This window comes from Cupressus sempervirens, chromosome 10, assembly GCF_028749045.1.
Source record: "Cupressus sempervirens isolate cs-2001-9-10 chromosome 10, ASM2874904v1, whole genome shotgun sequence".
NCBI lineage: Eukaryota > Viridiplantae > Streptophyta > Pinopsida > Cupressales > Cupressaceae > Cupressus > Cupressus sempervirens.
Window position 1 is genome coordinate 175,046,257 of NC_143127.1, and position 16,261 is coordinate 175,062,517.

Genomic DNA, 16,261 nt, shown 5'->3' on the forward strand with positions numbered 1-16,261 from the left:
ATTGTCTATAAAATATAATGAAATACATAAAACTGCAAATTGATTTGATAGTCAATTATTATTCATTAATTATATGCTCCTAAAATAAAATGTCACTGAATTTAATTCTAAATTATAGATCTATATTTAGACCCAAGCTTTATCTTATGAAGATAAAAAAAAATACATACATAATTATTTAAACCAATACCTCCTCTCTAGATCTCTCAAGTCTAATTATATAAATACTTGTATTTTTCTAAATATATAACATAGTATTATTCATAATGTAGGTCTCTTAGATCTAATTATATAGATAATTAGATTTGTCAAACTATATAGAACCAAATACATGAGCTATATTTCTGCCCTAGAAATTAACGTACATCTTCATGAAATCCACACTATAACAGGACTCTATTTGGTCAGAACATCTCCCTATGCAACAATGAAGGGTAAGACCGTAAGCATGAACTCTTCATATGTCAGAGTGGCTGTGCCAGTGCGCCCTTTGTCTTTCTCCTTGAACTTCTCAGTAAGCCCCTATAGCAAGACAAAGTGATATTTTTATCAGATATCGAAATAGACATTAAACCAAGTGTAGGAAAGGCTAAAACAAAATATCTGAGAAGTATTGAAAATCATTTCTCTGATTGTTTATTTCATTTGGTTCGCAAAACAAAGGATGTGCCCACTGGAACATAGATGCTTTTTTCGTAAAACCTACCTTCACAACTAGGCCACACCTGCACATAAAATAAAAGGAAAAAATGATTTAGAGAACCAACGTATGGAATTGTGACAAAAAGAGAGATCAATAGATAAGGACAGCAATTTCAAACTCTGTTTTTTTCAAAAAATTATAGCGCTTGGAACTGAGTTTTGACTCTCTAAACAATATTTTTTGTATGCAACGTTTTCATCATATAAAAACCAGTTCAGTTGATAAGCTGCTATAACGAACATACTCGACGAAGCTGTCATAATCAATTCCGCTGTCAACGCCTGTTCTATCGTACTTTGAAAGCAAAAGCTGTATCACTGGAGCTGAGACTGAACAACCCAATCCAAGAAGAGCATCCCGAAGCTCTACGCTCTCAATCTTCCCACTTCGATCTCTGTCAAATTTCTCAAATATTGACTGCAAAAGAAGCAATTAATTACTTCATTTTATAATTTAACAGAATATGCAACCCCAATAAATGTTTTTGACATCCTTCAAAATCACATAATGGGCCGAATCAATGATATAAAAAATGTATAGTAGAGCGCCATGAAATGGGATGAGCATGATAGAAAATTCAAAAGCAAAATAGCAAAGGATGGGTTGAGAGGTAACATATGAAAGAGATTCGCTTCCTTATTAGTCTTGACGAAAATGAAACTTACCCGCCATGCTTGGAGATCATGCCACAAAGTTGTGAACTCTTTCGGCCCTGCATTCATAGTTCATATATAATTACAAGAATCACATTAAGCTAATTACCTGATAAAAAGCAGTATATGAAGATGATTGATATACCCACCTATTTTGGTGAAATTTATGTTGTTGTTGTACTTGAACATGAGAAGCCGAACAGTCCTGATGCTGTAGGAGAGATCAGCTGTGGAGAGAGCTTTCTGCAACTCCTCGTCATCGATGAATCCATTGCCATCTTCATCATAAGCTCGAAAGGCTCTGATGATCTCAGGGTCTGTGCCAGGTGCGAACAATGCCTGTTTTCTATAATTTTTGGGTAGATACGCAGGGGGATACACATCATATTGCTGTTGTTGAGTAGGGGGGTACAGATATTTTTGGGAAGCCATTGTTTTTTAAAGCTTATGAAGGTGACACAAACGTATCTTTCTTCCAACTTCTACTTGTGATGATTACAATGACTAAGCTGCAACATATATATATATGTTTATGTTTGGATGCCTGTTGATTCAAATATCAGTTGAACGCCTGGTGATTCGGATATCCGTTAGCTGAAGACAAATGCCGGATAAGAGGGAATTTTTCTTTTTGTAAAGAGAAAAATTCGAACTTGGGCCATTTTTTATTTAATCGAATTAGTTCCGGCTAAGGAAATTCGTACTTACATAAGAATTTGGTCCGTTTTCGATTAGAACGAATTTATGCGGTCTAAGGAATTTGCCACCGACAGACATAATTTGTGCCTTTTCTTTTATCATTCTTTTCCGAGAGATTTGGAAAGAGAAAAGGTTCTGTATAATAAAATCCTTGGAAGAAAAATGCTGGCTAAGAGAATTTGTTTCTTTTTCGTTACAGAAAATTCCAAACTTATATAGTAATTTGGTTGCTTTTAGATTAGAAAGAATTCAGGCCGGTATGGAATTTCGAGAAAAAATCTTTAACTTTTCTGTAAAATGAGATGTTTATTAATTCAGACGTCACTGGTGTAGTGGTCATAACTGACGTTTAGAAGCAAGTCTGGATAGAGCATAATGAGACTTTTTGCAGTACAAGATGATACAGAAGCATAATGAGATTTTTTGCAGTACAAGATGATACAGAAAATCAAATCTTATTGTATAATCTTTTCGAAAATAATAGAAAGTGTGCTTGCGCAGTGCTCTTTTAGACAAGTGATGTTTTTGTCTTTCTTTTAATTAGAGAGTAATTTATATATTTGTAATGTTGAAATTGATATATTTTCTATTTTCTATGTATTTTGGTAAAAATAATTATTATATTATATATTAAAAATTATTATAATATTTTGATTAATTTTTGTATGTTATATTTATTTAGTTAGTTTTTTTGAATATTTTTTCTTTAAGTTTTTTCTTGACAATCATATTATTTGTAAATATTGGTTAAAAATTCAATCAATGTATTATTTTATGATTATAAAAAGTAACAACAAAGCTAATTTTTTCTCATGAAAATATCTCTACATGCATATGATATAATCATACATATGTGTAATCTAATTATATGAATCAAGTTTTCAGTGAATTTGAGTTAGTTTCATCATTAAAAAATTTACCTGCATCAATTGAAATCATTTTCTTATATCATACACTATCTCAAATTTAAAAGGCTATTATGAGATGTTGTATCACACTTATGAGAACAAACACCTAATTAATCATAATAATCATCATTCATATTTGCCATTATTAGACAATATTTCTTTGTTTACTTCTATTAACAATTAATATATTCTAATAAATTGAATAATTAAACTTGAAAATTTGAATGAGATATTCATAATTAATTTTTTTTAAACCTTCATGCATAGAGAAATTCAATGAATACTCTCATGGGTAGACATTTACTGACCAAAAATAACCTGAAGTGCCATTAGTGCAATTAATTTTGGCATCCCTAATAGCCACCATTGCTCTACAAGTTTTCATATTCTTTTCTATTTAAAATCTCATCTATAGTTCACCAACATATATGAGAAAAAGAGAATGTGTGCCAAATAATTAACATCATATCTCCATCCTAAATTCAAAGGAATAATTTCTCCAATATAGTTCTTTAAATAATAAAGGGAGGCGCTAATGAAAAAAAAATGAAGGGAGGGTTCTCAACACTCATTCATGAATAGTGTTTCCTAGATAATTAAAGGTCACAAAGAAATGTAATAAAAGTATTTGTTAGCATCAAAACATTTAGGTCCAAACTTCATTTTCATACACAATATTAAGATTTCTAGTCTTTTTATTTCAATAGCATGCCTAGTTATATGCTCTTGTAGTCATTCTTTATCAAGATATTATTATTCCAACTATGATGATGTCATCATTTTCTTTGTCATAGTTCTTATAAAAGAATACAGGTACAAGAGATAGTCACTTGGATGCAAGGACAAACTATGAGACTTCCACACAAATTTATTTTGTACATTAAAAGATATATGATCCAACGAGTTTTAAGAGACTCAACCACTAGATGGATGCATATGAATTTCCTTTACTATAGAGTTAAAATTTTGCAATGTTGAAAAAATAAGATAGAAAGACAAATTGGAATAAATTCTGCATACAAATAGATTGAATTTCTAAAATCAAATCTCACACCAAATTTAAAAAACTAAACTAGAGACTAACCTTGTTGATCTCTAAGCCCGTGTTGTCAATTAGTGTCCAAACACTTAGTCATTTACTAGCCAATATTACAAGGTCATCACTGCAACCAAGTTATCTAGTAAAGGCCGAGCATACAACACTTATACAAGTAGAACAATGATTGTTGAGCATTCGGTAGAGACCGAGCAGATATATGAGTCGAGCAATATAGTATGAATCAAGCAATACAATGAAGATCAATCATAGTGATAAGTTATCAAGAGACGAGAAAAAAGTTTTATAGAAGCTAAGTAACAACACGAAGGTTTATGCATGACTGAATGTTAGAGAATTCAAGTGCTGAGTAGTTCAGTTTTGATATGAGAATTTGTAATGGCACAAACTCATATGTATACCATTTTGGTTGAAGATTCTATGAAATTTAATATTTGAAGAGCCAACTAAGATTTTGATTATGTGTCATTGTAGAAGGTAATAATCCCTAGGTGAGCAATTCAACCAATCAGAAAAAAGGATGTAAACAAGAAAAGATGGTGAAGCGTAAACAATCGATCAAGATCTAGAACCTTCATAGAATTTCTATTTAAGGAGGATTCTAATCCTAGAATCATAGAGAGAGAGAGAGAGAGAGAGAGAGAGAGAGAGAGAGAGAGAGAGAGAGAGAGAGAGAGATGGTAAGCATCTGAAGAAGGAAGAAGATATAAGGACAAGTATCCTTATGTGCACGTGAAGGGAAAAAGGTGAAGTTTGAGAGTAGAGAAAACAAAGAGTAATAAAAGTAGTGAAGGATTGAATGGAGTTATCAGATTGGTAGAGTCAGATCAATGATATAGTAAAGAGGAGACCCTAAAATTAGCTTACAGAGCATACTGCGGTCCAGATACTGAATTAGTTATTGTCAATTGAGATAGGGTAAATCTCTTAACAGAGTGGTCCTAATAGGCCTATGTAAATCTCCTAATAGAGTCCTTACTTCATTGTGAGTGCAAAATCCTTTAACAATGTGAGACCTAATAGTCTCTTAAGCTTTTAACAAGGAAGACCCTTCACAACACAGATTGCAATTTATGATTAAAAATTGCAACCCTAACATGTTAACTTTATTATTCCAACGGTGAAGATTTGTGGGTGTCATCCCCACCCCAGTTTTACCTTCATCTTGAAGTGTTTCTGGGTTACCAAATCATTGTGTTATGTGTTGAACTATTTATGGGTGTGATGCATTTCATTTATGTTACAACATTTCAGTTTTAATTATAGATATGTGAGATGATTTAGGTATGTAAGAATGCAATTGGTTTTGAAGTCAAATGTTTAAGATCCCAATTCACCACCCCCGACTTCTCAGTATCTTGTTTCCAATATGCTTATTCCAACAATTGGTGTTAGAGCCCATTTTTCTTGTCAAGAAGCCTAATAGCTTGAGAGGATAAGACCATGGAGATGGAAGTGTACAAGATGGGAAAGATCATTGAGAATCAGATGATTGAAATGTAGTTCATTTTGCAACATTAGGAGCAACAAAAGAGGAGTTAAGGAAAGCCCTAAAGAGAAGAAGAGAGATAGTTATTCAACTAAATGTACTCAATACACATAAGATGACACTGAAGGATTGTTGGACATTCAAAAGATAGGTAACAATAATGAAGCAATGACAGAATTTCTAGAGAAAAATAGTGCCCTAGTGAAAGAAGTAAAATATCTCAAGAAAGTGAAAGAAATTCAATCAGTTACACTATGTGAAGAAATTGAACAAACGAAGAAAGCAATGGAAGACAAGCTCATGGTTGACGAAGACAAAAGGAAGATGACTAGAAAACTTGAAGAAAGATCATTTGAAGCACAAAAGCTTACAAATAACCAACTAGACATTATAAATCAGTTAGTAATTGTAGATTAGGAAGAAAATAGAAAAGATGTGTAGATCACAAATTTGAAGGTACATAATGAGAAACTAAAAAGTGAATTAAGGCATGAAAAGGAACTCATGGAGAGAATGAACAAACCAAATGAAGAAATCAATTACTTTGAAGAAATGATGAAGTCACCTAGAGCAAAAGACACTTTTGGACTTGGATACAACAAGAAATCTTCATCCTCCAAAGAAGGAGAATCATCTAATATTGGAGAGAAAAGGAAGGAAAAGTCAAAAAGCCAATCTAAATGTCATTATTGTGGGAAAATTGGTCATATAGAAAAAATTTGTAGGAGAAAAAATGGTAAGGAAATTCCAAAACCTAAACCAAGTGGTTATTGTTTTAATTGCAAGAAAGCATGACATCAAGAACATGAATGTAGATGAAAGAAAAATGACTCAACCAGGAAACAACCTAAATTCCAAGGTCATTTTTACAATTATCAATAGTATGGATATAGATCTTATGAGTACAGACTCAAGAATAAGTCAAACTAGTTACATGATAAACATACTCACACAACAAAGAAAGGCAATTCCGATAATTAGGATTACAATGCATGGTATAGTTTCCACTATTTTGGAGAATATGAATACATTCTAGAGAATTGCATCAAAACACATTTATGAGGAAATTACAAGAAATGGTTAAATGGAGAGATAGTATGTTTTAGTTGTCTCAAAGTTGGACACATCAGTAGGAACTACAAAACTAGAACACCAACACCAACACCAAGTAATGGAAATGACAAAACTGAAGGAAAGAAAACATGGATAGAGATAGTAAGAGTTGGAAGCAGTAAAGTAGAAGAAATTGTGATCACGCAATCTGATGGATGAGGTGATCACACCACATCTCACTAAAGAAAAGGAGGTATGTAGAAATTGTATACTCAATGCTATATTTTACATTAGTTTCTAGCATAAAAGTGATGTAAAGTCATATATGCACAAATAAAGATATATTAAGAATTGAAAGTCATAAAGTACGAAGCACCAGTAGTACAGTCTATATTGATTAAGCTGAAGTATAGACTAAGCTAGCTGTCATACACCAATCAACTAAAAAGACATTAATTGCAGACCTTAAATTGAAAGATCAAAGGTATTTATCAAATTTGGTGATTCATTTTCACCCACCAAGCAATCAAAGAGCTCATGAGAATATTTGAAGGTGACTAAACCGAGCAAATTTGGTAAGTGAAGAAGGTATCATTCTCAATGCCAAGGTAAAATATTCATTGGATATATTTGTGAAAGCTTTTTTTAAAACCCTAGTTGGAAAAGACATCTCGAAGTGAAATGGTGAAGGATAACAGTGCTCAAATCATTAGGAATGATCAAAGTCCCCCACCAAACTTTAGAAATTTAGTGAACATTGATAATATTGTTGATGATATGGGAGCATTATCATCAATTCCACCTAGAGTCTTGATTGTGCAAGACCTAAGATCGTGCTATCAATGCAAAGTTGGAGAAATTGAAGATTTTGAAATAAGGATAACTTATGAGAAGCTATGCATGAATGGAAACCTAAAGGATGAATACAAGATCATTGTAGAGAAAGGGCTTACCTATGCCCTAGGATTTCCTAAATTTTTCAAGGTCGAATGGATCAAGATCATGCTCAGTCAAGTTCATGACATGAAAATTTGGTTGGAAGGTGGGTTGATCAAAATTAACAAAGCAATCATTCGTAGGGTAACTAGGTACCGTACAATGGACTGACTGAAGAGCATAAAAGGTGAAACATAGAACAAGGTTGAAAACTTGACTAAGGAAAAGTGGAATGTTCATGGTATGTCAATTGATGGCATCGAGGATCCATTAATTGAAGCTTTTGTTCGTGTGATTGCAAAAAAATTTCATCAATCGAGCATATTGAACAATGTGCTCTATGTTGTAGTTGATTTAGGCTACAAAATTTTGAAGAAGGATCATTCATACAATCTTTTCAAATTGCAACCACACCAACTTATAGATATTCTAGAAAAATTAAGGAAAGAAAAGAACACCTCTTGTAAGTTTGGTTCCCTATTAGTTTGCATATTTTTCTATGTGCAAAATTATATTCCTATCAATGGAACAATATGATGGGATAAGAATAGGACTACTATGGAGCAACCAAATGAACTAATAAATAGGTTGGGAGAGAAATTTGAAGTAGTAATGGATAACTACTTTGAAGAATTCAAAGTTAAAATGAAGAAAAGAATGAGAATTCCAAAGTTAATTGTGGATAAATATTGTGATGATGTATGTTTTATTGTGGACATAGATTTTGTGAATGCATAGGTAGTATTACTAAGGGTAGCATGGTTGAAGCCAATACCCTATGAGGTAAATTTTAATGATGTAAAGGCAGCAGTTACTACTCTTTTAACATAAGATATTGTTGCTAGTGCCGAGAAATTTGGCACATATATGAGACTGTTATTTCCAAGCTAACTGCTGAATTTGACACACCTAAGGTAGGAAATCAAAGGAAGAGAAAAGCTGTCGAGGATAGTATTAAGAAATGTTGAAAGGAGAAAGGTTTGGACTACCCATAGAGGCTGAGGAACGCAAAGGAAAAGAGCTTGTAGTTGTCAAGCCAAGGGCCACCAGATAGAAAAGGGTTGTTGTCATAGAACCTAAGGTGCAAGAAGACTTGAAGAAGGACATACAAGAAATGTGACACCTCAAAGGCAAAAGGGCAAGGTGATTATCACCAAAAAAAGGTTAGCACATTCTTCTATCGAGCTACTAGTAGGAAGTCCATTAAAGAGGAGGAAACTGGTTGAAGTCCGAGCAAAGCCGAGGAAGAAAGATGATTTTTGCATAAGAGGAGGAAGACAAAGAAAAGATTGGGTCTGATGAGACTACCAAACTTCAAGTTGTAAACAAAATCCCTCCAATGATTGTGGATTAGGTATGTGCAAAACTAATAGAATCAGAATGTATTATAGGATTCAAAGACATTCAATATGATTCTTTGAACAATGATGATTGAGTTAAGCTTGGAGGTGTAATGATTGATATGATGATCAAGATTAGGCACACAACCCTAGAATTGGGAAGTGGTTATCTAGTGGGATTGTACAAAAGAGTGGATGTCAAGTGGAAATGGGCATTACCCACTAAAAATAAAATAAGAGAAATAAAATTGGCACAAGTTATGCCATATTTAGGGAAGACACAAATGTCTATAGCCCTTAAAGATTTGTTAAGAAGTTTATGCTAACTGCTAAGGGATAGAACATATAAAGTTTTGAAAAATAAAGCTCATGAAGTTGAGCAAGATAGCATTAGAGTGTGGAAAGAAGCATTTGGAGTGCTTACTCCATCTATAGAGGTGAGGGAATATGAGATGCTATTGAATTTGAAGATGAATATAAGTAGGAAATGGCCAAGATGACAGAGGAGATTTAGCAACTTGTCAGTGACTATGAACAGAAACACTCTATAACAACTGAAGATAACACTGACAACCCTCCACCTAATCCAAATACATTGATAGAAGAAGAGATTCAAGGTTTAATAAATGACACAAGAAGACTATGTGCTAACCCAATTTTTTTTACAGAGAGTTGAATATCCAAAGCTTGAAGTCAATAAGATGGATGATGTTAATGTCACATTAGCTGTAGAGGTTACAAGTGCCAAACAATTTGGTAAGGTATTAATTGTATATATGTCACCAACTTATATGCCATTTTAAAAAAAGGTTACAAATTTTGATAAAGATTTATGCACTCAATTGGTAGAAGATGAAATAAATCAGCAAGAGAGCAAGAGGCTACTCAAGCTCTTTTTCAACAACCAAGTGCTAAGGTTGTAGAACCAACAAATATGACACCTATACAACATGTGATTTCTACACTAGTGCAACAACCAAGGGTGAGATCACGTGAAAAGGGGAAGCAATTGCAACTATCACTATGAAGTGATACACCTTTTGAATCTCAGGATGTAACTTATGTAGACAAGGAATATGATGAGAGAAATATTGATGAGGTAATTGCATTACCTATGTATGATTTGAATAATATTACACTAGAACAGATGCCAGAATTGAAAAACTTATTGAGTCGTAAAGAAAAACAAGAAAAACTAAGAAGGGAGAAGAAGAGAAGATAGATACTCCACACTATCAAAGATATTCTTATAGATGCATTTGGAATCACAGATGTGGATAATCAGAATACAATTTTGGATCAGTTGGTGTATGTAGTTGATAGAATTTAGATAGATGATATAGAGACAAATGATGAGTTGTTGCAATGGTCTGAATGAAGAATGGTGCATAAAGTATTACAAAAAGTCTCACAAGAACTTGTATAGAGGCAAGCCAAGTTTTCTACATCAATTACATAGTTGGAAACAATTTTAAAGACCATCAATTCTTTATATTTGAAATTTTGTGATATAGATTTCTTTATAGCAAATACTACACACTCATTAGAGCTATTGCATGCGGATATAAGAGAAAATATTATTACATTGGGCAAGAATGCAAGTTCAAGCTCATCCTCTTATAGTGAACTGACATTTAATCAAAAGAGATTAGCCAAGCTCATAGATAGAGATATAAAGATTAGGTACAAGTTGGCATTGATTTGAGTTCAATTATAGCCACATATAGAGATAATTTAGAATGTAATAACAATTGCTAGAGATATTTTGAAGAAAGAGACACATTTTTCCAATATTATAGGATTCATTGATCTAGCTACCGTTAGAAATTCAATTTCAGATTTTGGAACAAATACATGAGAGATGTAGTAAAGGCTATGCCAATATTGTGGCAAGTGATCAATAATTATTTGATAAATATCAACTAAGGTCCCAACAACCCCAAGTTCCATGAGTGGCAAAAACAAGGGGGAATGAATATAAAGGGGGAATGAGAATGAAAATGATGGAAAATGAAGATGATATATGAGGATATGATATCAGATATCAAATTTTATAGGATCAAATTATGGTCTCAGAAGGAGTACTCAATTTTTGAAAGAAATGATTTCATGACAAAGTGTTTTTGCCACTAATGGAAAAGGAGGAGATTTTTGATCTCTAAGCCTATTTTGTCAATTAGTATCCAAACACTTAGTCATTTACTAGGCAAGATTACAAGGTCATTAATGAAATTGAGTTATCTAGTAAAGGCCAAGCATACAATACTTATGCCAAGTAGAGTAGTGATTGTCGAGCATTCAGTAGAGACCGAGCAGATATATGAGACAAGCAACATGGTTGAGTTTAGGAATACAATGAAGACCGAGCATACTGATAAGTTATCAAGAGCCAAGAAAATAATTATATAGAAGCCAAGTAACAACATGAAGGTTTATGCATGACCGAGTGTCAACGTATTCAAGTGCCGAGTAGTTTAGTTTTGATATGAGATTTTGTAATGGCACAAACTCATATGTATACCATTTTGGCCAATGTTTCTATGATATTTAACATTTGAAGAGCCAACTAAGATGTTGATTATGCATCATTGTAGAAGGTAATAATCCATAGGCAAGTGATTCAATCAATAACAAAAAGGGATGTAAACATAAAAAAGATGGTGAAGTATAAATTGTTGATCAAGATCTAGAACCTTCACATAACATCTATTTAAGGAGGATTTTAACCCTTGAATCAAAGAGAGAGAGAGAGTATGAAGAAGGAAGAAGATATAAGGACAAGTATCCTTATGTGCATGTGAAGGAGCAAAGAGGAAGTCTAAGAGTAGAGAAGACAAAGAGAAATCAAAGAAGTGAAGGACATAATAGAGCTATTAGATTAGGAGAATCAAATCAGTGATACAACAAAGACGAGACCCAAAATCAACTTGCAGAGCATACCGAGGGTCAGGTACTAAATCAATTATTGCTAATTAAGATAGGGTAAATCTCTTAATAGAGTGGTCCTAACAAGCCTATATAAATCTCCTAATAGATTCCTTCATTGTGAGTGTAACATCCTTTAGCAAGGTGAGACCTAATATTCTCCTAAGATTTTAATAGGGCATTCCCCTCATAGGGTAGATCATATTTTATGATCAAACAATGTAAGCCTAACAAGTTAACTTTATTGTTGCAACAATGAAGATTTGTGGGTTTCGTCCCCAACCCAACTTTACCTTCATCTTGAAGTGTTTTTGGGTTACCAAATCATTGTGTCACGTGTTGAACTATTTATGGGCATGATGCATTTCATTTATGGTACAACATTTTGGTTTTAATGATAGATATGTGAGATAAATTAGGTATGAATGAATAAAATTGGTTTTGAAGTCAAAAGTTTAATATCTTGATCCACCGCCCCCCGCCCCCACTCCTCCCCCCCACACCCTCTCAGTATCTTGTTTCCCGCATACTTATTCCAACATAGCCTATGGTTCTAATTTGAGTGTAGAATGGTAGGAAGAGGATCACCTCACTTGCCAAAGGCTCTAAGAGGCATCTAAGTATTGGTAAATTATGAAGAAACATCCACCACCTATAGCAATTTGTTGAATCTTCTAATAACACAATACCTAGATTTACTACCTATCAACTACACACAAAAAAAGGGTTTTTCCTTAGAAGCCCTTATTTAGGAATTAACCTTAAAATTAAACTAAATTTGCATAAAATGAGAAGTATGTTATTATTAAAAGAGGTTTGATATGAAATTATAGCTTTACATGTATTTAATTTCTTGTGAACATGATTGTAGTGATGGATTTGACCTTAGGTCTATGATAGGAAGATCATGATTGTGATTTCCTTATTCTAGACATTACTCCTTGTCTATTTAATTTCTTGTGAACATGCTTGTAGTGATGGATTTGACCTTAGGTCTATGATAGGAAGATCATGATTGTGATTTCCTTATTCTAGACATTACTCCTTGTCTTTCATTCTTGATGTTTGAAAATCAATGTGATTATATTAGCTTCACATCTTGATTGAATTGAAATTTATGAAGTACCTAAATTTTTAAATTGATACATTGATAATGGATGCCAAAATGAGGGAGGTAACATTTCTTTTATACATCTCTAATTCATTTAAGGACTTGAAACTCAAGGAGGACCAATTATGATTTGAATATTTTAAAAAAACCCCAAAGCCTCTCTCTAACTTAAACGTGGGACACTTCTAAGTGGTAGGGAGTTCCTTTTGAGTTATGAGGTGACCACTTTTCCTTGTACCTTATAGAGTAGATAGTTCTAACCAACCCTAATTCAAAAATGAATCTAGACGTGATGGGGTATAGGGATATCCAAAATGCACTTAGAATCAAGATTTGAATTTGGAATGAATATAAAAGGCCACCTAATTATAAATAAGGCCTATCTATGAAAGAGCATATAAGTAATTAAAATAATTAAAGTGACACACCCATTAGTAAATGGGTCCTCATAGAGATTTAATTATATTGAATTAATAAGATGGTTAAATTCTATATTAATTAACTACACACACACACACACACACACACACACACACACAATTGGGTGATTTAAATAATGGATCATGTCCATAGTTAAAGAGGGCATACTAAAATTGATAAAGAGAAAATGTTCAAATATTAATTAATTAAATATATGAAAAAAATGCCAATCAGTTCATGGAAGCCCTGGGCACTAAAATGGAACCTAGCAAAGGACTAAAGTTCTATTCCTTAAAATTTAGTATGTTGCAGTTGTAAACATATGAGGATCCATAAACCAAGTATTGTAGGTTCTTTTGAATATTAATATTCATGCATTTGGAGTTAATAATGTTTGTTGTATAAATTATATTTTTGAAAAAGATTATTTTTATGTATTTAAACTTCTTGGAATGTAGTCCCTTCTATATCAAACTAATTTTATTCTAGATAATAGTAAAGGGAAAAATTCAAGCTTCTAAGAACATAGTCCCATTTTGATTAAAGAATTTTTATGTTGTCTAAGTAATCACCTGTAACACTCACCACTTTATGTACTGACTTCTTCATTGAGGAAAACATTCTTGTAAGACTATTCCCTATATTATTAAAAGGAACATTTTAAGAATGATCTTGCTCCTCCATAGTAACTTAATTAATTTTTATCAAGTCAGTAGTGAGAGAGTCATGATCTCAAATAGTATAATAAAAGCTAAGAAATAATAATAAAATCCTTGCTTAAGGCCATTCCAGCTGAGAGAAAGCCAAAAAACTCCCACTCACAAAATTAATCAAAAAGCACCATGTAGTCATCAATAGAGAATTTCTATCACTACTACTAACTTTAACATTGTTATAGTCTATGATCACTATATAGTTTAACGAGTCTATCTTTCTAATACTATTGCACAAACTAATTGATTACATCTTCACAAATTTTAGAGAGTTTAGCAAACAAAACACATTTTGTGCAATTAAATTGTTACTTTTCAACAATTAGTGATCAAATTCTTGCAACACTTTCAATGAAATATTGTGTTACAAGTTATGTTCACTATTTGATTGTATTTTAGATGAGGTGTTAAGAAACATTAACTAATATCAATGCTAGATATCAGCATTTGTATTCACAAATTTCTTTAATTTATTTTTTGGTGTTGATATTTAAAGAGTTTTTATTGATAATTAGTGAAAGGATTTTTCATTTAGAAAACCCATCTTTCATATACTTGTGCACACTTCTTAATGAATTTTAACTTTAGATTAGTCAGTATAAGGGTTTTACATCTTTGAATACACCTTTTTAATCTTAAAAGGTTCATTAAATACACCAATGTTTTATGAGAAAACAAAAAAACTCATCAAGATAAACAAAGCAATATCTTCCAATATTGTTAACACTCAAATTGAAGCCACAAAACCTTTTCTTGTAATACAATTTTACCATCCAAACATCATAACTTTATTCTACATTTTAAGTCTTTTCACACCATTATGCCTTAATTTATTAAAAATAATTTGATGCATCTTCTCCCTATATATCCCATTGTGTCTCAAAATTTTTGCCTCCTTCCTTATAAATGTTTTTTCAATCTTATTTTCATCATGAACATGAAACATGATATGGATGGGTCTGAACAATGAAACCTAAGAACTCCTAATAAAGGGAATAAATCTATACGTGAAATACACAAAACTTACAATTCTTTGGCATAACTAGATGGTAACTATTGTAATGCCTTCATATATGGAGTACCTTAGTTTCATGCTCATTGGCATTTCTATATGTAGGTATGTATGATGTATGTGCTAGTTATTTTACTTCATGTCATTATATATTTATATATCTATATCTATATCTATATGTGTGTGTGTACACGTGTATATGTATGTATGTGTGTGTGTGTGTGTGTGTGTGTGTGTGCGTGCGCGCACGTACGCATGTATGTGTGTGTGTGCACGTGTGTGTGTGTGTGTGTGTGTGTACACAGACACCCCAACACACACATACATATATAGCTATACACATATACATACACACACATATCATTAAATATATATATAGACACACACACATGAACTACTCAAAACTTGCAATTCTTTGCCTCTTCATTTAACCAATATTGTTGGGCATAACTTGATGGTAGCTATTGTAATGCCTTCCGATGTGGAGTACCTTAGTTTCATGCTTAAGAATTCAAATTCACATTTCTGTATGTAGGCATGTATAATGTATTTGCTAGTTATTTTACGTCATGTCATGATATATATATATCATTTGTAATTTTGTGAAGAGAAAAATTCGAACTTATATGAACTTGGTCCATTTTTTAATTAAACGAATTAGTTCCGGCTAAAGAAATTCGTACTTACATAGGAATTTGGTCCATTTTGGATTAGAACGAATTTATGCGGTCTAAGGAATTTGCCACCGACAGACATAGTTTGTGCCTTTTCTTTTATCATAATTTTCCGAGAGATTTGGAAAGAGAAATGCTGGCTAAGAGAATTTGTTTCTTTTTCGTTAAAAAATTAATCAATTAAAAAATTTAAAAATTAAAAAATTAAAAACAATTAATCTGGAAATTTAACTTATGTAATAAAATTTTAAAAATATTGAATTTCTTAGTTAAAACTATATTCATTCAAATTTCGCAATTTTACAATACGTTACATTATGTTGTATATTTTTAAACAATGGGTAGTCGTCACATTATTCTATAAAATTAAAATTTAAAATATTAACTAAAAATCTAAAGTAAATTTGCTAAAATTTATAACTTCTCTTTTCAAAACCATAATTTTAACAAATATTACGTCTAGCTCTCAAAGAGCTCTTGTTGTTTTTAGTTCTCTTTTGATTACAGAGTAATTTATATATTTGTAATGTTGAAATTGATATATTTTCTATTTTCTATTTATTTTCGT

At 32.1% G+C, this 16,261-nt stretch overlaps 1 protein-coding gene across 1 annotated transcript; it reads right to left on the reverse strand.

The window, feature by feature from the left end:
- Nucleotides 1–216: 216 nt before the first annotated feature.
- Nucleotides 217–1,849, reverse strand: LOC149533201 (calcium-binding protein CBP-like). Its single transcript, XM_089804878.1, has 5 exons — nucleotides 1,506–1,849; nucleotides 1,369–1,415; nucleotides 948–1,120; nucleotides 707–725; nucleotides 217–522 (listed from the first exon to the last, which is right to left on the reverse strand). Exons 1-5 carry the CDS (start codon nucleotides 1,786–1,788, stop codon nucleotides 418–420), a joined length of 627 nt encoding a protein of 208 aa, XP_089661004.1. The 5' UTR covers nucleotides 1,789–1,849; the 3' UTR covers nucleotides 217–417.
- Nucleotides 1,850–16,261: the final 14,412 nt, after the last annotated feature.

Coding starts and splice junctions, on each gene's coding strand:
- LOC149533201 (XM_089804878.1), bottom strand. CDS start 1,788: ATGGCTTCCCAAAAATATCTGTACCCCCCTACTCAACAACAGCAATAT. Junction 1,416..1,505: donor CATAAATTTCACCAAAATAG/GTGGGTATATCA, acceptor CTATGAATGCAG/GGCCGAAAGAGTTCACAACT. Junction 1,121..1,368: donor ATGATCTCCAAGCATGGCGG/GTAAGTTTCATT, acceptor CTTCTTTTGCAG/TCAATATTTGAGAAATTTGA.